Source organism: Manacus candei, unplaced genomic scaffold (genome assembly GCF_025592945.1).
Source record: "Manacus candei isolate 608988 ecotype Guabito, Panama unplaced genomic scaffold, ASM2559294v1 h1tg000023l, whole genome shotgun sequence".
In the NCBI taxonomy this organism is placed as follows: Eukaryota; Metazoa; Chordata; class Aves; order Passeriformes; family Pipridae; genus Manacus; species Manacus candei.
Genome location: NW_026138071.1, coordinates 1447676 through 1473610, shown reverse-complemented (window position 1 = coordinate 1473610; position 25935 = coordinate 1447676). Strand labels below are relative to the sequence as shown.

At 41.1% G+C, this 25935-nt stretch overlaps 1 protein-coding gene across 15 annotated transcripts in view; it reads left to right on the top strand.

Moving 5' to 3' along the window:
• Window positions 1–25935, top strand: part of KALRN (kalirin RhoGEF kinase) — a 505663-nt gene that overhangs the window by 453715 nt on the left and 26013 nt on the right. For 7 of the 15 annotated variants that reach the window (XM_051787529.1, XM_051787541.1, XM_051787530.1 and 4 more), the window contains 14 exons: window positions 1464–1594; window positions 5229–5295; window positions 6454–6557; window positions 8959–9028; window positions 9587–9673; window positions 10472–10564; window positions 11643–11693; window positions 12028–12105; window positions 13010–13195; window positions 16384–16555; window positions 19198–19436; window positions 20311–20558; window positions 23753–23876; window positions 25260–25319. In XM_051787529.1, the coding sequence (XP_051643489.1) occupies window positions 1464–1594; window positions 5229–5295; window positions 6454–6557; window positions 8959–9028; window positions 9587–9673; window positions 10472–10564; window positions 11643–11693; window positions 12028–12105; window positions 13010–13195; window positions 16384–16555; window positions 19198–19436; window positions 20311–20558; window positions 23753–23876; window positions 25260–25319 (1710 nt within the window). Of the gene's footprint in view, window positions 1–1463; window positions 1595–5228; window positions 5296–6453; window positions 6558–8958; window positions 9029–9586; window positions 9674–10471; window positions 10565–11642; window positions 11694–12027; window positions 12106–13009; window positions 13196–16383; window positions 16556–19197; window positions 19437–20310; window positions 20559–21426; window positions 21509–22693; window positions 23720–23752; window positions 25381–25935 lie in introns of those variants that run through there. The other 8 variants (XR_007904561.1, XR_007904562.1, XR_007904560.1 and 5 more) reach the window with 8 other exon arrangements.

Below are 25935 nucleotides of genomic sequence, written 5' to 3'. Positions count from 1 at the left end.
GTGTGCTCTGCCTCTCAGTAGTGTCTAATATTTTTGCTCCCCTTATGAGGTGAAGCCCACATCTCACGTAGGCTCTACACTGCACAGTCAAAAGTCACTTCTGGAGTGGGCTTTGCAGAGCATGAGTTATTGTACTGTTCTCTTTCTGGGGTCTTGTTGGTATTCAAATATTTTACACAGTGGGATGTTTTGATTGTTTTGTTTTAAAGCTTGTTCTGAGGCACGGGAGTTTTACTGTGTGAATTTGTTTGGTATTCTGGTTTCTCTTAAAAAGACCCTCTAAAGAGTAGAACTGCTTGAAGTGCCACAGCTGTGCTTTAATTTTACAAAGATTCATGTGGCACTTTTAATCTGCCTTGTCAACTCTTTCTTACAGGGACTGGAATAAGCAATAAAAATGCTTTGGAATTAATTTGTTCAAAAATTTCAGTGTCGTACACTCTCCCTGTCTGATCCCATGTCTGCTGGGCAAGGAGTAAATCCTGTTTCATATCCTGGCTTCTCTTAAGTTTTCCCTAAGCAGTTCAAAATCTTAAAATCAAAGCTAAACCTTTTTCTACATGTTCCGGGACCTCTAAAAGTAGCTAAATGCTTTCTTTGAACAAGTTAAAAGCAGGATTATAATGGACCTACAAAGGTTCATTTCCTTACATATACTGGAACAGTGAAGAGAGAAAAAAAACCAAAACAATCATTAAATTACTACAGCTCTGTGCAAGCAGTTTTATCTAGTGAATCATTTCAGAAGGTTTTGGTATTTTCTCGGTTTGACATATTGGTACATGGAAAGACTCAGCATTCATAGCGTGCTTGATAAGGAGTGACGGGTGAAGGAGTTCTTTATGGGAAACCAAGAAGGATATTCCCAGAAAATTTACTCAAATAGTTGTATTCCATCGAGGGACTAAAAAATTGAAAAGTATTTCATTAATCCAGTTAGTCATATTTTTGGAGGTTATTTTATTTTCTCTCCCCCGCATACAGTCTATTAGACCATTACAGTTACTTTCCAGGGATTTGGGGGAAGCTTTAATTATTATGGAATGTTACTGTGTGTCCATCTTTCTGTTTCTTTTTGTGTATTACTTTATTACAAGAATCCCCATTCAGCTTTTGGCAGAGAATCTTTGACCACATGTAGCCTAACAATGGTCCTGATTGAGACATCAGGATATTTCCAGGTTGTTTTGAAATAATTTGGAAGAGTTTTCTTGGAGCTACTGGAATATCTTTTTCCACCTTCTAACAGAAGGACATTTTCTCTATTTTAAGGCTTCTTTTTGTGGGGTCCTACATCAACTTAAAATTAGTTTGGTTGTGTTTCACTAAGTCCTGCAGGAAGGTGTTGCTGAATACTCTGCTTGTTGCTGAATACTCTGTAGTGTTGATTGCAGAACTGACTCGAATAGTTATGCTGGAGTTCAAGGCCTATGCTTATTCTGTTTTCTTTGGGGTTTTTTTAGACCCTTGAAGGAGGATCTTACCGAGGAAGCTTAAAAGATGCCACTGGCTGCTTAAATGAAGGAATGACACCTTCAACGCCCCCCCGAAACCTTGAAGAGGAACAAAAAGCCAAAGCAATGAGAGGCAGAATGTAAGTTGTATTGCTGGTTCTTCTTTCCAAAATGTGCACCCAAGGAGGACACAAAGCAGCACTGAAAAAGTGAATGAACATGGAACTGGGAGTAAAACTGTGTTCTGCTTGCTTCTACTTTTTGTTACATTTAAAAACACTTCATAAAAGCAATTCCACACAGGAGGTTCATCATCACTCTAAAATGTACAGCTTTTACCCCAGATAGCACATATCTAGTGCTGTAAAAGCCTCTGAAAAGCTCGACAAGTATTACTGAGATGTTTGCATTGGTAATTACTTCATTGCCAGTGGTGAAATCAGCTCTCAGAGGGGGAATATGTGATTGACCTTGTTAGCTACCTTCAAGGAATAGAATAGAGAATCCCACTAGGATTTTTTGAATGAGATAATATATTTTTTTTGCCTTAGTTATTAGCGAAGGAAGGGACAGGATTCAGATGCATTTTTGGTGCACCACTGAAGAGAAAACTTCATTTGGGAAACCCTCATGTTCATGGTAATGGGAGAGAAAAGAAATGGTGACGGCTCATGAAAGTTATTTTTTAAAATTATCTGTGCACTCCCTTAAATGTAAATAAAAAAGAACACTTGTCCCTTCAAAGCCTATAATGATTAAAGCATTTCTTAAATGCATAGTTCAGCTGAAGAACACAGAGAATTGGAGAAACAGAATCAAGAATTATATGAAAGAGAGCTGAGGTAGCTGTTATCTTTGTATCACCTCTTGTGCTAACAACGGTAACTGCAGCGATCTAATCAAATGGTAGATTGGGGGGAAAGTAACGTTCCATACAGCTCTCATTGGAGTGTGGAAAGGTGAGAGGTGGAGGAAGAGCAGCCCATTTGGGAAAGATACCAAGCAGGGAAGGAAACCAAGCTGGGGAGAACAAGGAGGCCGTTAAGAGTAGAAGAGGAAGTAGGAGCAGTGTCACAGGACTGTGAAAGCCATCATTTGCTCCTGCAGTTTGTTGTAGGAAGCCAGAGAAGTGATACAGTGAAGAACTGGAGCAACTCCCAGCAGCAGACAAGGACATGACACTCCTGGATGTATTTCTGAATGGGAGAAGTTTCCTACTAGGCAGCTTCTTGCAGGGAACATCTCTGCCCATGAGTGTCTCCTGAAAGTTCCTCAATATTACAGGTTCTGGACTTTCTCTAGCAGCAATTCATTAATTAGGTAACTGGCAGCAAACTGCAGGTTGCAGTTTTAGTGCAGAGACCTCTGGCACTGTCAGCATAGTTACAGGAACACTCTCTAGCGTGTGATGCTTCTGGCAGGGGAACTGGTAGCGTGTTATGTGTAATTAATTAGTAGCTGCCAGAATTCCAAACACCAGGATGTTTAGGAGCACCTGCTAGTGGCTTTCAGCACAAGACATCTGTCTCTGCTCCAGCTCCTTTGTGTCTGTGTTCTGTATCTCTGCAGCTTCCTGGGCTTAATTCCATAGTCATGTGAAGCAGCTGAGCTCCCAGCTCGAGCTGTGATCCCCTATTCCCTCACAGAACAGCAGCTGAACCCTTGCACAGGCATGGGCAGTAATGTCCTGTGGCCCTGGCAGCACACATGTGCCAGCAGCTGGCCCTGGTTTTAGGAAAATCCTATTCCATCAGGCTTAGTTGCTGCATTTCTACAAGCAGTAAGACCATAGTCTTATTGAGTGTCATTGTTCAGTATGGATCGAATACAGAGTTACCAAAATATACAGATATTCAGATTTAATCAGAAGTGAGGAGGCTCTACCCTTGTTCCAGTTCGTGCCAGTTTAAATACAGCTGTGTAGTCAATACCTGCTGGTGACCAGGGCACTTTGCAAGCAACTGCCTGCCCTTGCTCCGTGTTATTAGAGGAGAAGATGAGTGAACTTGAATTTTTGGCTGCATACATCTTAGAAACCTTAAATTTGGGAGTACCTCTAAGGTGCTGTGTCAGGTAGGCTTCAGAGAACAAATAGAGATGATCAAGATTGATTTTTCTGCTTGCTAGGAAGAGGGGAGCTGAGGGAATGCTGGTGCTGAGTTTAAGGCAAGAAGTGGAGGTGCAGACCCTGGATCCTAATAGAGTTGTAAACGTGCAAGTTTCATCTGTTCACCAGAAACCTGGTTGCTGCACTGATTTTTAATAAACACCCACCTGCCTGCATGACCTGCAGCATTAGGTACTGCAAGCACCTGCTGCTTCACTTTTAGAGCAGAATTTGGCCAGATAACCTTGTAGGAGGGAAAGGTTCTCCCCATTCCCTCAGCAGCTCTCTGTGCTTGTGGGTAGCAATGCAAAGGGAGGGTGGTGCAAGCTGAACAGCACCTCCCAGCACCCGTCCCCGGGCAGAGGGGATGTGGTGAGCCTTTCACAGGGGCACGGTGGGTCACCACAGAGGGGGCTGTACAGCACACGCTTGCTCAGGCCACATGGTGCTGGGCTGTGAAAGAGCAGCCTGTTGCCTTTTGCCCCGCACGTGTTTGCTGCCCAGGCACACAACTTGGCAGGGCACTTTGGAGAGCACAGGCATCTGGTGTGGCCGCTGCCAGCCCTGCCTTCTGCCAAGGGGGATGGATTTCACTCTCAAACGAACAAGAAGCTGTTTGACCTTTTTCTGACACATGTCCTAAGAATTGCCTCCGCTTTGTCTGAGCAACAGACACGTTGGGAGCGCAGCAGGAGCAGGATTTATTTTCTCAGTAACTTCTCCTAAGTCTCTCCTTGCAACACTATTCTGTTTTCTTTCCCCTCTAGGTATTTTAAACCAGCCTTTTATCTTAGCACTGTTTGCCCTCAGCCCTATCACTTCAAGTGGGTCAGTCTGCTGATTGATGTGGACATGAAAGCACTCCTCTATCTAGTTAGCCTTGTTATGCTGTAGCAAACTTAAGCACAGATGGAGTTTATTTGTCATGTGCCAACTCTATGTATTGGCGTAATTGAGAGACAAACTGTCTGCAGCAAGCTGTAACTTTTTGAAATTGTCCTCGAAAGAACATGATGTGATTAGTCAGTTTGACTTACTTAGGAGGGACTTTTTTTAGCTTGCTGTTGTTTGCATGCATCAAGCCTTCATTAGATGACTCTCCTACATGGGATTATTAGCTCTGAAATCAGTATTAAAACATTCAACACCCACACATAGATTACCTAGTCTGAAAGATTAAGCTCTTAGTTATGACGGGAGAGGGGATTTGTTTTCCAAGTATTTGAAACTTCCGAATTAAAACTTAATAGATGACTCTTGGGCAAAGCCAGAGGAACTGGGACAAGAAATCCTCTCCTGCTTGCCACAAAATGGGTCAGGATATGTCTCCATTGTTCTCAGGGGGGGCTGTGTAGGGCATGGAGGAGGGGAGGTCAGGGAGGGGTAGTTCAAAGTGCAAGCAGCTGGTTGTGCTGCTGCTCTTGCACCATCCTGGGCTGTGGGGGCAAAGAGGGATAGGAGGAAAGAGTGGTTAAGAAAATTGTGACTACCCTGACCTGAAATGTGACATTTTTTTTCATTTACATTCCACTGAGCTCTAAGTGAGTGACGAGTGACACGTTATGTGATCTGAGTGACAGTGGGGGTTTATGGTGAAGTCATATGTGGTAAGAGGAGCAAACATCAAGGAATGTGGTCAAATATGTGTGTGTTCTGTTTTAATATAGGTTTGTCTTAAATGAGCTGGTACAGACTGAAAAAGACTACGTCAAAGACTTGGGAACTGTTGTGGAGGTGAGCTGAAGCAAACCCTGCTATGCAAAATGTTTTCCCACTAAAAAGCACCATGCTGACAAGTGACAACAACAAAAATACAGCATGAGAAACAAACTGCTTTATTTTGCACTCTGCTTCCATGGTCCCCTTCTCATGTTGACAGAAACAAGGAGAAATGCCTTTGGAAACTATTTTTGTTTCCATCTAACAAACGTTGTGTTTTAGGTCCAACTCCAGTGTGCAAAGATTTTTCTTGGCTACCCTGCTTATGACAAACTCTTTCTGCTGTAATGCAGCCTTGGGGGCAGTGGTGGGGAAATAACTTTTGCTCCTACCACTTATTTCATGCTTTTTTTCCTGTCATATTGAGTAATGGTAACAGATACTTGAGTTAGCACCTGGGCTAATGTTCTGTGTCTGAGTACATTTCTAGAAAGTGGGCTTGGATCTGTGTTGAGGTGCATGTGTGGACCATGGATTATTGTTTTGAAAAAAAAACCTGAAAGAAACTAGAGTTTGGGGGTTTTTTTCTGTTATAAAACAGTCTTTCTTTTTTTTTTTTAACTTCAACTTGTGAAGTTCCCTAGGGATCACCTGTCAGATCCAACTCACTCGCAGGGTCCATTTTTTTTCCCAGCAAGGACTCAGATCTGGAGGCATGTGATTCACTAGTGGCATTCACCAGTCCAAGGAGAATTGTCAGCCTATCTGATTTTCAAGAGCTTCCAAACTTGAAGACCTTTGTCTTATGTTCTGTTTATATCATGAACCACTGACAAACCTGACAGGGCTGCAGTGCTCCCAAGGCTTACAAATAAACTCTCAGGAGTTGTGAGAAATCCTGTTCATGTGACTCTTTAAACTTACTGCTTGGCTTTGTGCTCTCACAAAATACTCATGGTGATGAATGGAAGAACTCTGTACAAAGTTCTTCTTCCTCTTACTAGAGAAGCCAAGAGCTTGATAAACTACTTTGTTTAACTTTTATCTTACATTTGCACTTGTCACTTCAATTACCTCTAATAGTGGTTTGTGTAAGTATTGTAGATATTCTAAACAAATTCTTTAAAGTTTTGTTTTAAGCAAACTGTGTAATTTAAAGTATCTAGTTGGGTTTCTGGTTTTAATTTGTACAAAAGATATTTTAATGCCGATCACTGATCCTTAATCCTAAAGGGCTTCATGAAGAGGATGGAAGAAAAAGGAGTTTCCGAAGATATGAAAGGGAAAGATAAGATCGTATTTGGCAATATTCACCAGATCTATGACTGGCACAAAGAGTAAGTTTTTCGTTTAGTTCCTTTTTAAGCACCTTTCTAACCACTGTCCATAAAGGATTCAGCTACATGGTGTCTGTATGTCTAAGCTGCTTTTAAATGAACATGAGCAGGTCATTCAGGGCTGAACTTCCAAAGGACATTGCCTGTCTTTAAATGGTCTCTGTTGGTTTGTAAGTGCTGCTTAATAACTTCACAAATCATAGCTACCTTGAATCCTGAAAACATGTTCTGATTCATGTGCTTTTAGCCACAGTTTCACTTTACACTAAATCCTGATAGAGGGCTTTGTCTACCCAGCCAAAACTGGCACAACTGCATGATGCAAAGCATCAGTCTTACATGAAATCATTTTTCCCAGTGAAAAAAAAAAAACAACTTTGGTGGACTATAGCTTTGCACTGCCTGGCTTCATGGGAGGATGTTTGTCATGCTGTCTCTGATCACAGATACAGCTTTATGCTGGTTCAAACACTATGCCAGGAGTGCTGGTCAGTGTGACAGAAATGCTGCACACAAGAGTCTGCTCTGTGTCAGAGCTGTGCTGCCAATGGCTCTGCCACTCCTTGCTGGGGAGACGCAGCAAGAGGCTTCACTGGGATATACCACTGTGGTCCATCCACAGCTCCTGAGCTACGGCTCATAAGCATTCCCAGCATGGCCCTCGGGGAGTTGCTGCTTGTGGGGTATTTGCTGGATCCTCGGAAAAGCTATTGAGGCTGCCATAAATGTGTTTTGTGGGTCACAGCTGTAGGCTCAATTCATCCTACTGATGTGCAGTAGCAGTACTGGAAAGTCATGAACATCTTCACACGCAGCTGATTGGGTCATGAAGGCTGACCATACCAGTGGTGTTTGGCTAGAAGGGCAATAAATGCAAATTCCTTCAAGATCCTTCTCACATGAAATCTCTGACATACTTTGGCCTAATTGATGCTTTTGGCTCTGAGTTAGGAACTCCATTTTCCCTGAAAATCTTACTCATCCAAGTAGATTTTGAAAAGCTGCTGGAAACACAAATCCTGGGCCATTTCCATTCATTTATGAACAATAATCTCTTGCTTATGGACAATATGATCATCATTTTAACTCTGTCACTCAGAAATACTCTACAGCTCCAACTAACTAGAATTTGAGCATGCATGGGCAGACTTGAGCAATGGACACTGGGCTGGATCTTCCTTCAGCTCTGGACATTTCCCTCACTCACGAAGCACAGTATACTTCTCATCATGTGTCCCATAGGTGCTTATCTTATAACCTGGGCCTGTCCTTATGTTCTGACAGATGACCTTGTGAGCACAAACTAAGAAATGTCAGGAAAAGCTTCACCATATATTAAGTTGATTCCCGCAATGGAGTGTTTTTACCAGAGCCATTCCTTGTTTAGCTGTGATGGTAGGAGTTTTCTGTAACACATAGGAAAGGATTCCCTATTTTTAGTTCTGCCTATCTGGGTCAAGAAGTCTATTTAAATGCAGATGAATGTAACATTTATAGAGGACTGAGTTATGGGAGCAGCTTTATCTAATGGTAGTAGCAATGGGGATTTTTATTTGGGACAGATTTCCAATTTGCATCCTTTTTTTGTGATTCTGGGATTTCTTGGGACCAGACCATTGCAGGCATGACCTCTCCCCAAATCTGGCTACTGTAGTAAATCCACAGAGGTATTTGAGACAGAAATCCTGAAGTGAAAAAGAGTAAGTTCATGGATAGGGAGATTGTCAGGGTTTGCCAGCCAGATAGAAAAATCTAGCAGTATTTCTGAAGTTTACTTTAGCTGATTTTACCTCACTTTTAGGCATCCGAGTATATTCTTGATAAGGGCATTTGTGCTGGAATGAATGACCTCCCCAAAGCTGCAGGCCCAGATAGAGATGGTGTTTATGAATTACATATTATGATTTATTATGAAACTAAAAACAGTGACAAACAGAACATACTGTAACTCCACCAGCAAAACGTTGATTTGTTCATTCAGGTGGAAACTGCTGCGTCTCTTTCACATTGACCAGTACTCCAAATCTACTCATGCAACTGAGAATTCCTGGTAAAGCTTCAGTTGAGTTTTCACAAGTATTTTGGTACATGGAAAAGTTTTACTTTGGGAGTTCTCAGTGAAGGAAAGCAGCTCTTGTAATTAGTAATCGGCACTTTCTGAAAATTGAAACCACTGTAATAGTAAAGAAGAGCAGACAGTTTGCAAGAAAAGACCTCCACATTTCACAGCTCTCATCTAATGCTTTAGAAATCCCACCATTAAGGGCTGAAGCCAAGCTTACCTTTTCATTTATTATTGAATACTATAGCTAAAATTGTACTGACGTATCTGAAGGACGACCAGTTTGCTGCTGGGATGGCCTAAAGAAGTATTCTGAAATGTTGATGTCCTTTCTTTCAGCTTTTTCCTGGTTGAACTGGAAAAATGTCTTCAAGAACCTGACCGTTTAGCACAGCTTTTTATTAAGCATGTAAGTTTTATTTTGTTACCTGTATCTAGTACAATTGTCATTTAGGGTGTGATGACTCTTTTCCAAAAACGTCTGTTAGTTTTCATGTCTAAACTTAATTTAAACATCAAGTAACCCTTTAGTTATGCATTTTCAAGTGTACAGCTGAATTGCACTAAGGCATTAATTAATTGCCTTCTTGCAAACAACTTATTTTGGAGGCAAAATTGATGTGGCCAAGGACATCTGCCAAAATATAATTATGGCAGGTATTTGCCAACTGCTACAATTTACATGTTCATGTGATATTAGCCAGAGCACAACTCTAGCAAATTTCAGACCTGCCATTGTGGGTATGACATCTCTCACTGGCTACCCCGTGGAACCTTCCCCTTGCTTAAGGTGAAGTCTAGAACAGAACCAGTTACTGATTTTCTTTCCTACTTCAGCAAACTAAATCTTTGATTAAACTAAAAATAAGGAAGACCAAGCAGAACGTCATAGCAATTCTCTGCCACCCTTCAATAACAGAACAGTAGCCAAAATCTCACCAGGCTACTGTGCCTCTTACCTTCACAGGAGCGGCGATTGCACATGTATGTGGTATATTGCCAAAACAAACCACGATCTGAATACATAGTAGCCGAGTATGAAACATACTTTGAGGTAAGCACGGCGCATTACACATTACTACTGCTTACAGCTGGGAGTCCTAGTCAAGTAGACTATTCTGTAACCCGTGGGATTTGTCTAAAACAAACTCTAGAAGATTTTAATACTGCTTATACTGCTGAAGTCTCTGCCATAGGGAGAAAATGTTATTATTTAATTGATTTCAAATTCTCCTATTGTTAATTTCTAATTCTCCTATTGTTAATTTCTAATTTAATGCAGTGCTGACTGTGTGTGGCCCTTATAGTGGCCCTGCACTAATTTCTATCCAAAATAAAATATGACTTTTTAATCAGTAGTCTACAAACACGGGAGGAGGTGAAAGCTGTTGGAGTTGGGTGGTGCCTCTCATAAATTCCGATTAACTTTGTCTGTTTCAAAAAGTCTTTGGGACTAGACATGTTTAGATAGTAATGTGAAAGAAGCTTGTTTAACAAGGGAAGGATGTTTCCTTTTACCCCAGGATGTGAAGCATGCCTTGCAGGACTTATTTGTGAGCTAATCCTGCTGCAGTATAAAGAGTGATCTTCAGACCTTGCAGTGCTGCTGGGTCAGCTCAGAGGGGGGAGGGATCCTGTGCTTTCCAACGCCTTCCAGCTCGGTCATGACTTTTACCCAGTCCTTGCCTAACTAAGATATGCCAGATTTTTAAATCCTCAGAAATTCCCCCTTGTAAACAAAAGATTAAGAACAGACCAACTTTCTGTGGAAATAAGTCTCTGCTGAGACATTTTATCGTGTTCTGTCTTACTCTGTGATTGTTTGCAATTGTTTTTAATCCTCAATTTGTAGGAGGTTCAACAGGAAATAAGCCAGCGGCTAACCATCAGTGACTTTCTGATCAAACCCATTCAAAGAATAACTAAATATCAGCTTCTTCTCAAGGTGAGTGGAAAGATCCACTTTGGACTAAACTATAGTCTGTATGTTGCATTAGATGCTGTTATTTTAAGTCAGCCTTAGACATAACTGAGGAATAAATTCATCATATTAAGAGAAAAGAGGAGTCTGCTCTCTGGGCATACAATGACAGAGGCCCATGGAAAATGTCCAGAGGGCACGAAGGCCACATCTGTGCAAGTTGTTTGTAATTTAGGATAGTAAACAGATTTTATTTTTTTTTTATTTTCTTTTGGGATTTTTTATAGAAGAGTAAACTTCAAATAGGAATTTTCTTCCTCTGAGGTTTAAGAGCAAAATTTCAATTTTTTTTTAAATTGAAACAAAGATACACAAGTGTGTTAATAAAGTCTGTCTTTGGTGCTGAATGGTGTGCTTTTAGTAAATGCTATAGCCTCCATTTCTGAATAGCTCATTTCAAATTACCCTAAGAAACTTATTTCCAGAATATTCTGACGTCTTAAAATTTGGGGAGCTCCTCACAATTTTTTTCTCAAGGAGCCTGACCATTTTGGGTTATACTGACTTATCCACAATGCCAATTACTCAGCATTTCTGAAAATTCATCCTGAGGGGTCTCAAGCTAATATCTAAAATCGGGCACGTCTGAACCCTACCCTGCAATCGCCAGCAGCACCGGAGCTCGCAGCTGGTTTCTTCTCTCTTTTGAACTAACCTCAAGCAGGCTGCCATCAGCCCACAGTTTGGTAATTGCACACTAGCAAAGAGACAGCAGCGCGTTCCCCAAAATGCCAAAAGGAAAAGAAAAACCTTCATGTGTGTGTGGTCTTGTGGCTTAAGGCAGGGACCAAGTAAGCATTCCTAAGGGCTAATCCCAGCTTTGTCTTTTTTTATGTGATGTTTTCAACAATCATCCGCACCCCTTTTCCATATCTTTAAAGTGGTTATGACATTCAGCAATCTCTGCAGATGGATTTATTAATATTAGCAAATTTTTTCTCAGAAAATGACATACTGAATATGCTTTTTTTCCTTTTCAAACTGGCACCTTTTGTTCTCTCTTTCTGAAGTGCCTTAATGCAAACCTTTCTGCTTTCTCCAGGACTTCCTGAGGTACAGTGAAAAAGCTGGTCTGGAGTGCTCCGATATAGAGGTACGTTTTCATGTCTAGGACAATACTGCTAATGGCATTTTGTATGGAGGATTGAAAACCCCAGTATTCCTTTGACAATAGTTGAAGATCCTGCTGGTATTCTAAATGTGGTTTTTCTCTTAGCTTAAATCAGAATTAAAAAATGACGGCACAGTCCTACGTTTTTGGTGCCCCATCCTCTTTTTAGACATTAGCACACATCTTCAGTGCATGAGGGCCTCACCATGAAAAACTGACAGCAGCAATTGTGCTATTGAACTTCATTATTTGACACTGGGCTTTTAGGAACCCCCTGATTCTCTTGTAATAATTCAACATCCTTTTTCCTCAACAGAAAGCAGTTGAATTAATGTGCCTTGTACCAAAACGTTGCAACGATATGATGAACCTGGGTCGCCTCCAAGGCTTTGAGGTATGTATTAGTGTTCTGTTCATAATAATAACTAGGCAAGGAAAATTATTTTATCTTTCTGTGATTGTCTCTACTCCAAGCTGTTTATTTGATGGTTTTTCTTCTCCAGTACTGAGCTTACGTGTTTTGGTGAGGTTTTAGAGGTGAGGGAGTAATATACCTCTCACTTTAAACTTGTGATAATCTATCTATTGTTTCTTCAAAATATAAGGTCTGTAAAAGCTTCTGCAAGCTTTAATGAGACTTCTTATAGCTATAGCCAGAGCAAAATAATTGATGAACCAGCCTGCTCTGCCTATTTGTAAGGTCACCTGGCGTTAACACGTTAACAGCTCTGACTGACTTTGGCATCATCCAGGAGGGGACTTTTGAGTTACAACCCCACGGGTTACAACTTGTGGTTTGCAGTTAAGCCAGTGTAGGCTTTCGTGAGATGTCTTATCTCCAAAATGAAGTAAAATTTGTCTTACTGTCTTATGCACTGTAGCATTCCTACGAGCAGGTAGGTCCTGGTTTTTTGCACCTTCAGAAGTGTTGTATCATTGACTGCTGGTTTAGGGGGTGATGGAGAGCTCATGACTAGAGAGAACAAGACACTACAGTTACCAACGACATAATGGGAACAATGTTTGAAATGAAGCATACAAAACAATCTGCTTTGAGACCTCTTGCTTTTGGTTTTATATGCACAACCAGTGGCAATGAGAGCAAAGAAAACTTACGTTATTTTTCTTAAACTGAGGTCACAATTTACTAGATTGCTGCTTTGATAACCTGGGGGGGATATGTCTCACATGAATGTGGTGCTGCCTGGAAAACTTGGACTGCATGAAATACAGCAGTTCGTCTTGTGGGACCATGGTGGGTCAGGGTTTGTAATGGTGGTGCCTTGTCTGCTTCTCAGGGCAAACTGACAGCTCAAGGCAAGCTGCTGCAGCAGGACACCTTCTACGTGACAGAGCAGGATTCCGGAGTTCAGTCTCGGCCGAAGGAGCGCAGGGTGTTTCTCTTTGAGCAAATAGTTATCTTCAGTGAACTCCTTAGAAAAGGATCTCTAACGCCAGGCTACATGTTCAAGAAAAGCATAAAGGTAAGACATGGAGAGGGAGAGGCATATTCTGTTTGATAGTCCTATAAAGAAATGTTTCCAATTTTCTGTGCTATGAGACTGGTTCATCCTGTTATATGTGGACAGCAATGTGCAGGAAACATTTGCATCCTTTCAGTGGATCAGAAGCCATTTAAGACTGTCTCTAAATAAACCACTGGGTATCTAAATTTACTGGGTAATTTTTACAAGGAACACAGCCAGGGCAGGTCCTGTGTCATTCATAGCTCTGAGTTAGCAAATATTGCTACAAAGCCTGCAGTAGTCAAAGGAAGTATGCAATAATCACTTTTAAGCACGATCATAAAAGGTAGGGGAAGGTAGAGTATCAAAAAGAATCATCTTAGGCCAAACTGTAAGTCGATACTAAACCTTTATGTGACATTACTGGAAATACTCTTCCCTAATTCAGAGGAGGGCTGTTAGTTCAAATGTGAATGTTGCATGAGCATTTCAAAAATAAACAAAGCCACACAGTTCTGAAAATGCAGCTACGAGGAATTATAAAACCAGCTAAACTATAAAGAAAGCTGTAAGAAATTAATTTTGGTTTTAAATAATCTGTCCAGATTATGGGGATGGGACTAAAAGTAAAAACTGAAAGTGACCAGGAAAAATACTTCTTTGTTTCCTTGTTTGTTTAAGGGGTTTTATGTTTGTTAAACAAATGCAAAGTTAACCTCTGAAATGGTAAGTGAAGGTGAATGAATGCTGCACATCTCCTGGTAGAACAGCCATTGCTGTGCCTGCAGAAAGAACAAAATCACTGGTTCATTTGAATTTCTTGATCATTCGAAACTGAGAAACCAGTCTGGGATTGATTTCCTTTTCAGAGATACAGGTTAAAAGAGATGTGAGAGAATTCGCCCACACAATTTCAGATTGTGTTTGCTGTAAGTTTTAAATGGTACATTAATATGAAATAGAAAAGAACAATATCAGGTGAAATAATGCATATTAACCATGTATAGCTAAACAAATCTATGATAAACAGCATATTTACTGAAATGGGGGCATCATCTTGGCTGACAGAAGCTGCAGCATTTACTGAAAAGCCTACATCCATTTGCAAGTCAGTATATTTTATAGTTTCCAACCAAATAACAGGCTATAAAGAAAAAACCTAAAGCGTATAAATAAACAATCATCTTGATTTAGATGATTGGCTTTGATTTTATCTTTTTGCTGATTTAAATCATTATTAACGTTGGAGATGGAAATAGCATGAATCATTTTTACTTCAGTTTATTGTATGTATAACAATGAGGCTTTTATCTGCAGGAAACAATTCCTGAATTGTATATTGTAGATAAAGAGAGAAAAATAAATCTCTCCTAATGTCAATAAAATTAGCTTGCCCCGAGGGTATGAGTTGCTTTTCTAGTTAAACAGCCTACGAAAGGAATGATGTTCCCACTGTCTGAGTTTAAAATTTTTTGTGTGATAATTTTCCAGTCCCTTTTCTTTCATTTGGCAAAACAGCTCATTCTCCTACAGCAAGTGTGGGATCCCCAGTGGCTCCATGTGCATCTCCCCCACCACAGTGTGGAGTCCATGTGCTGGCAGCTCTCACACCTCTCACACTCTTGACTACCAGCCCATATTTCAGCTTCACGCTGCTTTTGCATTTCTCTTGTGCTTTCCCACAGAGATGAGCTGTGCCTCACAGTGCAGCAGGACCATTCCCTATAGCAGGATCATTCCCTGCCTCTCTGGGCTGTGGGCATCCTCACCTCACAGTGGAGCCGCCACCTGAGACAGCACCATAGATCCCACTTCCTTCCTCTGTGTCACAACCACTGCTGAGCACTGAGGTCTCTCTGTTAGAGTAAAAAGTACATATGACTTCAAATGCAGCTGTTCTGGTCTGTCAGGGACATGAGGCTCCCAAATATTGTTCTCCAAGGTCTGTCACACTCAAACTGTGACAGAAGCTTCAGCATGATGTCCTACATTAGCTAAGAACCCTTTTTTGTGCAGTGAGGTAATTAGTGTTGAAAAATGGCACATCCCTTCTGAGATACTTCTCAGTTGGGTACCTTTCAGACTCTCAAAATACCTAAGTGGGAGCTTTGGCAAATGCATCTCCCTGAGACACAAATAGGTGGTTTGAGGCTCTGACCTACACGTCCTTTTCCTGGAGTCTTAACAGGATTGACTTGCTTGCTTTGGCTATCAATCAGAGGAGGAAGAGCTCAGACCAAAAGGAATACCACTGTCCAGGCTCACTGTCTGTCCCTTTCCTTGTCCCCACGTCAGGGGAGTTTCTGCCTCTCTAACTTCACAGGGATCCCCTGAACCAAAGGAAGAGGCTAATTCCATCTTGCAGTTTGAATGCTAGGCAGAATTACCACGTGAAGTGGATCTCTCCATATCTTGACAGATACTTAGAGCAGTTGAAGATAGACTTCTAGAGGAATGTTACTGCCTTAGTCTTCAGAGCTGTCTGCTTTTGACATGAAGACTCTCCCTCTTTTTTTTTTTTTTTTGAGAGGCTATGCCAACCTATTCTTGTATAGTATCCAGAGTATCTCAGAAAAAACTAGAGTTACAAGTACACTTAAAACAGAAGCCTCACAAGGACAGAACAGCAGCCAAAATTACCATCCATATGATTTCCAGAAAGAGCATCCATGACTACAGTCAAGTGAAATGATTGCACACAGGTGACTTTAATCTGCAAGAAATAAGATCTGTTGGAGCATCAGGGGAAAATTTATCTTTTTTTTTTATATCTGTGCACAGTCCATTCCATTTTTAAAATACTCTAATGACTGAGATTTTCTTATCAAAGGATAAGAGATGTAAACATTTATTTAAATTGGAGGAATGATAGACTTTATTACCATATTAATAGGAACATTTTTTTCTCTATTTATGTGTTACAGTAAACTTTTAGCACATCAGTCAGATCTATGTTACCTTAAAATAGAAGTTGTAAATCAAGACAAGGCAGGTGGATGTCTGGTACATCTATCAGAGCTTTATTAAACATCTTATTTAAGATTTAGATTTATCTGGGTAAATCTATATGAGGCAAATTCTACTGATTATGATCTGACAGTTTCTCATTGGACTCAGTTATTTTCAGGAACATTTCACAACAGTTTTGATTCTTGGGTAACGTTAACTCATGCTCCATGTAACATGCTTACCTTGACTTGTTTCAGATGAACTACCTTATGATTGAAGAAAATGTGGACAATGATCCCTGCAAGTTTGCTCTAATGAGCCGGGAAACATCAGAGAGAGTAATTTTACAGGCAGCTAATCCAGAAATTCAACAAGCTTGGGTACAGGACATCAACCAGGTCCTGGACACACAAAGAGATTTCCTAAATGGTACGTACGTGATCTTTGCTCTGTGAACAGTCTTAAGTTCTCCAGTTTGACCAGTTGGTATCAAAACCTGGATGGTTTTGTGCCAGTGCAGTTGGCTTTAAATGAGGAATTGTTGGAATAGAAATAAGCTCCACTAATATTTAGCTACAGACTTTTTTTAAAAAAACCTTGTGAGAACTCCAGAGGCACTGATGCAGGCGTTTTCTGTTCCTTCCACATCTTTGTTACTTGGTTTTTTTATTTTTGATATATTCGTTCTTACCCTTCCAGGACTTACTGCCCTGTGAGACCCTTTTTCTACTGAAACATCTTCATATACCCTATTTAGCCCATCTTCTGTGAGACCAGCAAGCAATTTGATGGGATAGGAACACAATCATCACTATCTTTGAAGCTAAAAGTAAAAATAGATTTATATTAAAATGCAAGCTTAAGGATTTACCTTAAACCTATAAATAAATCCAAGAAAATTATATTGTATCCAGTAGAGCCTGTCCAGTCCAGAACATTTTAAGTGGCTTTTAGAATGTAATCTTATTGAGGCTGACTAATCTTTAAATACGTTCTTTAGCTTTGCATTTCATTAAAGCAGATGTTTTCTGTCTTTAAAATCATACTAAATCCACGTTGAGCCTGTGCTGTGTAAACTTAATAACAAAATATTCCCTGTGAGTTCTTGCTCAAGCTGTCTCTTGATTTTCTCTCTTCAATAGGGAAGCCCTAAAGAGTACAGGGCTACGTTCAAAGCATCCACAGTTCACAAATGTAAAACTTAGTACAATTACACTGTAATATTCAAATTTTTCATATTTTTCCTTGAAAAAGCAAAGGCTACTAAGCTTGAGAAACAGGCTGTGCACCAAAAGACTCGTTAGTGTGACTGTTCTTTTGTTTTGCTTTAAGAATCAAACTGTAAAGAAAATATGTCACTGATGGATATATTTCATGAGGAAAATGCCATTCATCTGTACCTTTTTTTAATCATATTTTGAGGGGCAAGTTGAGAGAGAAAGAGAAAATGCAAGTACCTACACACTGATTTTGCCAGAAGCTTCTGAGAATACCAGATGTTTGACAGGAGGCTGGAAGCCAGGCATGACCGTGATAGTTAGTGGTGGAATTAGTATCACAAGTGGACAGTTAACTAAATACCTTTTAAAAGCACTGAGTAGAATAGACTATTTCAAGATAGATTGATAAATATTCATTCACATCTTACTGCTAAAGACCTTGCAGCTGAATCTGCTGTATACAATAGAAAAATGTTACTGTCAAAGTCGTTGTCAAAGTTCTCCCCAACCTTCCTTGCCCTGTGTGGCTGATCTGCAGCAGGACCAAACCATTTCCAGCTGCAGCTGAAGTAAGCAAGTGAAACTGGCAGTAACTGTGGCATAAATACAATCTGCTTTTGTAACAAGGGTCACCACGCAGGTTTTGGAGCCAGTTAATCTTCCAGATCTGTGTTTGTGTCCTTTTGAAGAAAATGGTGATCTGGCGTCCTCCTTGATTTTTTTTTCTTTTGTTCTTTAGTATGAAGTGATTTCTTTTTGGAGTTGTTCTGCCTTTCTCTGGAAGGAGAATGCTAGAGAGTGTGGTGCTGAGCCTTTCTGTTTTTCTTTACTTTTTCTCTTGTTGGGAAAGACATTCTTTCTGTTGTGGTTCCCTGGTGGGGCTGATGCTGTGACATTATGTCCTCTGTCTGCCTCTTGCTAGACTAGTCTCTCTGCATTCCAGTAGGTTTAGTCTGGTGCATGTACACAGTATTAATTGACTATAAATCATCCATTAAAGCCACATGACATGCAAGAAACCAAACCCAAAGGTCTGGGAATGGTAGTCTGAGCCCAGAAAATCTGTTCCTTTCCTATTCATTGTGAGTTCCAGCCCTGCTCCCTTTTCCTCCAAGCATAACAAATTATTTATTTTTTTACAATCTGGAATTTTTTTCCTTCCCTTTTCCAGTGTAAGCTCTCTTCATGACTGTGAAACATGCACTCTCACAAGCAGACTTTTTTTTTTTAAAGGCTTATGAAGCTGTTTAGTATTGCCTGTTGGGTGTTTTCTGGAGAGGCCTGGACTGCTGGGGTTGATGTCTTAGAACCATCTATACTTTCTCACTTGCTGGTCAGTTACAGCAGTTTCCTTGAACCAAAGCAGCTAATGTAAAAAGCACATTGAAAGCCAAGTGCCAGTGCATCATGTATAAAGAGTATTTAGTCGTCGCACTTTTGGGAATATGCAAATGAGACTTAGGGATCTTGGCCTGTATTTTCTGAGGTTACCAAAATTCACTGTAAATGTATTATGCATCTCTTAATCAGGTTTTCATTTATTTTGACTAGGGGATGTGGTTAATTTGTATGATTTCAAAGAACATGAATGCAGACGTATATTTTAGCCCACTGTGTTGGTTAGAGAAGCTGTTCTTTGCAGTAGCTGTGTTCAGTTCATGCACAGCACGGTGTAACATGCTTGTGTCCTGTCTGGCCATGAATGCACCGTGTGCTTTCATGGGTGGCATCTCCTGTTGCTGTTCAGTTTGCAGCTTACGTGTCTGTTCTGTTTGGATCACTCCACACACCCCCTGCAGCCCTTTGCAAGGCCGTGGAAGGCGTGTGGCTAATCCTTGTCCTCCCTTGCAGCGCTGCAGTCGCCCATAGAGTACCAACGCAAAGAGATCAGCTCAGCGGTGCTGAGGCCCCAGGCCGGGAGGGCCCCTCAGCCCAACAGCAGACCCCATTCCTCTATCCCAGTGGGGTCTGAGAAGCCTTTGAAGGCTACAAGCCGTAACCCATCTCTCCCACCCCTGAAGATATCTACCTCCAATGGCAGCACAGGGTATGAACACTCACAGCCTGGAGACAAGTATGAACAAAGCAAGGTACTGAGCTCATCTGATAAAACATGATCTCATAGCCCATTTCTTGTGCCATAGACGATCTCTGAGGTTAGCTCTATCAGCTAACCAGGTCGACAGGAATCAACATACTGAAGCAATGGTGGAAAATGGGATTTGGGATTAAACAGAGACTGCCATCTAGATGGATGGCATGTCAGCTGGGAAATGGATACAAGAGCCTGACCCTGGAGCACCGAGCCCAGTGTTTTTCAGGGCACTGTGCTTGCAGATCTGGTGAACTAGATATCCATTTGCAGTACTGGCAGCAGCAATGTTCAGGCTTCTCTTAACATCCATTAACCACCCATTCCTGAAGAGGTCTACTCTGCTGGTATTCGAAGAGTTTAGACCTTTTGCCACGTAACATCTCTCAAGGTGCAAGCTGAAAGTCATAATTTGGGTGCACGTGCATTGCACACAAACCACCAAAGAGTCAGTAGCCACCAGCAATGTTTCAACCCTGCTGCTGACTGAGGTTGGCCAAAGCCACTTTCAATATGACCTATACATAAGTGCGAGTATTCATTCAGCTTCTAACATTGAGCCTTCATTGGTCTTTCCCCCACTTTGGCTCAGCACAGACAGTTCATCTGTAACACCCAACAAACAAGAACGCACAAGGGGCACCGTCGCTAGCAGCTGTGAAATCTGATGTGAAATAGGAGATTGGTCTTTATCACATCATTGCTACCTTTTAGAGTCTTAAAATCCTTTTCTGCCAATGTGAACTTCAAGTGTTTTGTATCTTTTTCCCTGGTACGGTTCTGTTGGAAATAAAGTATCGGGATTGCTGCTGAGAAAAACAGGTTCCTTAGTGCCGCCCGCTCACCGGTTTCTGTTGTGTCCATTTTCACAGCCTGATTTGGGAGGGTGCAATGGGACCTCTTCCATGGTGGTGATTAAAGATTACTATGCACTGAAGGAGGATGAGATCTGTGTGAATCAGGGACAGGTGGTTCAGATTCTTGCTATCAACCAGCAGAACATGTTCCTGGTGTACCAGCCTGCAAACGACCACTCTCCGGCCGCTGAAGGATGGATCCCTGGCAATATCTTGGCTCCCCTCACTAAATCCACCACAGATAATAGCGACGGAAGCATCAAGTAAGTGCCATGTTGGCTTCGCTGGGAACACTGTGTGGATTTTTTGAGGAAAAAAAAATAATAAATAAAAATAAACCCAAATGGTAGGGCATTCCTGCTGATTTTAATCTACAGTGCCATTGGAACAAGCTGGTCAATCCGCAGCGTCGGGCAGCCATGGTGGATAGCTCGGGTTTTGCTTATTTTCATTTTGTGGGGGTTTGTTTATACTTTGGAGAGAAATAAAACCATAGACGGTTAAAGATATGCTTTACGTTACACCATTTTACACCGACATGGACCTGCTTGGACTGGACTTATATTTATGTTGTATTAAGTTACTAATCTATATATTGGTTATAACAGCATCTAGCAAAAAAAAAAACCCACAAAAAAATCCAGGCCCCGTGTTGGACTGAGGTTCGCTTCTCAAGGAGGAGAGATTTTGTTGTCTATGGCAATTTCCTTGTACAGCTTGTATCTTTTTTTTTAATTTTGTTTTGATTTGTTTTATTTTTTTTCTGTTTGCAGTAACTTTTGTAATATACTTTTTGGTTTGCAAGTCCCCCATCCAAGTACATTCCTGTATAAAGTATTTTGCACTATTTAAAAAAAAAAGGAAAGAAACAAACTCATATTGATGAAGTCAGGTTGTGCAATATAATGGATAGTCGCAATGTTCATCATTGTACCTGTAATGTAACTAATTTTAAATGTACTATTTTAAATATGTAAAATAAATTTTCACCATGAGCATGTTTTAATGAGGTAAAAGAACTAGTTTGACCCTTTTTTTTGGTTTTGTTTTGGTTTTTTTAATTTTGTTTATAATATTTTGTTGCTTATTTAACAAATGTGTGGATATATATTTTTCTTTTCTGATTTTTAGAACTTTGTCAGTCTGAAATGACTAATGCAAGAAAGTGGTTTTTTGGTATTAAATACAGAAGGTACAACCCTCTTTTCAGTAATACCTGTTGATTTCTTTTAACATCTAAAATGACTAGATGGTAATGCATGATGTATGCTACAAATTGTGTTACCTTACGCAAGTACCTCAAGGCGCAGAATTGAACACGAGGAAAGATTTTGTGACAGGTTCGCTAAAAATAATAACTTGATCTCTGCTGCCATTTCAGTTAAGAGAAATTGTGACTTTACCTGTCAGTCAGTAATGAATGCTACCTGGAATTGCATGTTAAGCCAAAGGAATTGCTTAGCACGTCTCTTGCACATCCGCCACGGCCATTCCTGGGTTCCTCTCTAACCACAGTATGCAACCACATGCCCTTAGATTCATCCACTGTACCAGACTCCTGGTGAAGACTGATTTCATGGCAGCTGTACAGTAAAATTCTGCACCAAATTCTGTAGTCTGATGAATTGTGGCCAGAAATGTGTAACAAAATTGGAAGACACATACATTGCACTTCTCTCTTTCTTACTGCAGTGAGATTTAAAGTCTTAAATAATTTTTTCAGACTCAAACAGCTAAAAACAATTCTGAAAACAAAATCAGACTTGAATTATAGAAGTCCTTTGGGTAAAAAAACAACCTGGAACTGGTGTTATCTTCAACCCTATCTAGTCTGCCAGATCATACTGACTAATTAGTTTAGGTAATAAAATTGTTTCTTAACAAATCCTGTACACAAAATACATGGTAATCCAGTAGTGCTGTCACCATGTATTATTCACCGACAGGTCAGGGAGTCCATCAGCCACATCCTTGACTCTTACTGTATCTTAAAGGAAAACGTAACTGTCCAGAAGTGTTGGATAACTTCCCCTGCTCTGCACATCTCATTTGGACCTTCTCCAGAAACGCCCAAATACCAGTCAGCACTTACTGTCTGGCTGAGACTTGCAAGGTGCTCTGGTGCTCCTTGTGCTCAGGCGTGACTGCCCATGCCAACCATGTGCACTGGAGACACTGATCCTGGTGGCAAAAAAAGTCAACATGACCCAGTTCAGTTTTGCGTCAGCGGCAGCATTTGCTTTTTGTTTAATTGAGCTATTGTACAGCTCCCATCAGGTGCTGAAGTATAACCAGAAAACGCTTAGGAATCAGACTTAGTGTCCTTGGGGGAGCGTCAGCTGTGGGGCATCCTTTGAGTCCTACCTTGCTAACATACTGCGTTTTATTGGCATCGCAGGTGATCCTTGGATTACATGCAACTTGCTTTGTAAAATGTGTCAAGGTACTGTAGACGTGACATGTGCCAAACTTTGGGCTTAAACATGCAAATCAAATTTGCATGACTCGAAGGTGGGCAGATGCTTTGAACCTGGTTCCCAGCTCATCACCCTGCTGTTTTGAGAGCTTTACGTTTTAGACAACATACCCCTTCCCAAATTCCCCCCCAACCTGTCCACTATTTAAACCAAATGAAATCCATATCCAGAACTGGTTTGTTTTTTTCTTAATTTTTTATGTCTGCTTTGATATGCAATTTCTGTTGTCGACACAGCATTGCTCTTACAAAGGGTGACATGGTCTTTTATTGTTCTTTTCCAAGAATAAGGTCATAGGAACAGTAATAAGGAGTGAAAAATGTACTGGAAATGGTGCCTGCTGTGATGCTAGCCAAAACCCATGGGCTTCCTGATGTCCTCTCTAACTCGATTGGCAAAATCAGATGGGAAATTCTTGGTCTTGAGAGGCAGAGAACACGTCATTCTAGGAAATGACTTGGAAAGTTAATGATGCAGCTCCTATTTATTGAGCTATTTGTGTTCTGAGCAACATGTAGCAAGCAACACCTTGAATTTCTTAAATTTTTTTGTGTGCTGTACTGAGTAATCTATTAAGATTATTCTTAAGTATTTATATTTCACTGCTTTTAACCAACAAGACTGAGGACCAGATTGGTCTTTTAACTGTAGCAAAATTGAATAAATTTCTATTTGTGGCAATGCAAGACAAAGTCCCTGAAACCAGATGACCAAGTTCTAGTTGCCTATGCTTCCATCATGGACATTTTTTTCCTGCTCCATGCATATGAACAGCAACTGTGGCACAACATCTGCTTTGCAGAACTCTTTGGTTTTTTAACTTCAACTCTCATTGCTGAAATTAAGACAGGCATATTGCTGGGGGCTTTCACCTTCTAGGGAATTGCAGTAATTGCAAATGTGGATGCTGGTTCCCCTTTCCAAATCCTTCCTTCCTTCTATGATTTGCCATTTGATTGCTGCGTTTTTTGGTACAACAGGAAGTCATGTTCATGGCATACCCTGCGCATGAGAAAGCGGGCGGAAAAGGAGAGCAGTGGCAAAAATGAAGCCAATGGGCCACGTAAATCCAAGGATATTCTGGGAAACAAAGTCTCTGTTAAAGTGAGTAAGGCCATCTGAAAACTCTGTGCTGCTCTCCTGCTTCCCATCCTTTCCACCCCCTATAGTTCCCTCTCCTGAGAGAGGGAGGGGGCGGCAATTTTGAGTTTGGGTTTTGCTTTTTTTGTTGATTTTTTTTTCAACTTTAGTTACCTCTTTTTTTTTTTTTTTTCCTTTTTTTGTAGTATCCATTTTAGCAGGATTTTTGCATGCAAGATAAAATGCAGCCTTTGTTTTTTGTTTTCTTTTTCCTGGCATCTCACATGCAAGTAAGTAATCTTCATTAAAAAAACCCAACTATATACGTGGTTAAATAGCTTAAAATTGGGACATTAGTGATTTACTGACCTCTAATCTAGCCCAATCTGCAGCTCCATCAGAGCAGCTGCAGCAGTGAGACAGCCACTGGATGAACCAATGGCCTTGCTGAAGTTGATGAGTTTTCTTTAGGCTAATATTTCACCACATCTCAAGATAAGGGGTTCCCAACCTTGAGATGCTTAAGGTTTTTGGTCCAAGGAGATGGTCTCAATGACCTTTTTCTTTCCATGTTAAACAGACAGGGCAGAGATGCTGACTCTGTCTTGCCAGGAGAGGGTCTCGTGTGTGTCTGTTCGTGTGTGTGTGTGTGTGTATGTGTGTCTGCGTCTCTCTCTCTCTCTCTCTCTCTCTGAGATCTCCCAGTATGGAAAAGGTTGAGAACTGTGGGGTTAAGCTCCATCTTCTGCTCTGGGTGCCTGACTACTGTGCTCCAACTCAGAGGATCCATCCCTATATACCGACCATGAGGCCTGCTCAGGACTCATCTGGGGCTTTCCCCCCAGAGGGAAACAGAGGCAAGCAAACACTTGTTGTGATTTTGACACAACCAAAGCCCAGCCCTGATTCAGGAAAGCACTTGAGTATGTCCTTTGGATCCACCTCTCTCCAGAAGAACCCATGATTAAGTGTTTTCCTTTGCAGAGGCTTTCAGTCTTCCAAGCCTAGTGAAATAGCCCTGGCATGTGCAAAGGGAGGAACCTGCCACTGCAACCCAGGTGCCCTCACACCCACCGTGCAGCCGCCCTGCAGCGCCGAGGAAGGACTGGGCCCACGGGAAGCAGTTGCTCCAGCATGGTGGCACAGTTCTTCTTCCTCTTGCTTCCTCCTTGTTTTTACTACGTGAACAAATTGCAGAATCACTGCTGCTTCTTTGGCAAACGCATGTCTTTGCCCTTGCTTCCCTTGTTCTGTTGTCAGTTTGTTTTTAGTTTGTTTTTTTTTAGGAGCATTTTCTCTACTGTTACCCATTTCCATGCTGCTCACAACTGTGCTGCTTTGCCCTGACTAACCAATCTCTTTTCTAATCTCTTGTTCTCTTTCTTCCTCTTCATGCTGCCAAACAAGGAGACAAACAGCTCAGAGGAATCAGAGTGTGATGACCTTGACCCCAATACTAGCATGGAGGTAGAGACAATCATCCTTGTGATTATTTTTTTCCCAAGAAAATTTTCCGTTTTGAAATGCCTTTGCTGAAAGGGGAGCTGGTGGGTCTGTATCACTTGCAGACATGTGCCAATTCAGTGTGAGTCACACAAAGCGACGATTCTGGGTTTGCCAAGGGCTGGAGTTTGGGCTGCCTTTGTGGTGGGAGCAGTGGAGGAAGCTGAGGAACAAGCTCCTGCTGAGCTAGAGGCTCGTGTAGTCACCTTCAGTCACTGTTTCCCGCCTGGTACCTCATTCCAACAATAATGCATGTGTGTCAACTCTGATAGACATAGCAGCTTTTTATGTTAAAAACAACCCTTGCCCTGGCTGAGCTGCTGGTCAAGCCTCTGTTATAAATCACTGGAGCAAATGTTGTTGTACCACAACCAGCGCTTTAAACTATCTAGAAAATCAGAAAATACAATGTTTCCTTTTTCTTCTAAAAGAGTGGGAAATTGCATTTCTGTCAGAGTACTGAAGGACAATGGTAAAAGAGCTGTGTGAATGTACTCGTATCACAGGCAAAGCTGATGCAAATAGGTGAACTCAAATCATGGTACATTATGCTACTCTTTTTCCAGTGTGAAACCACCAG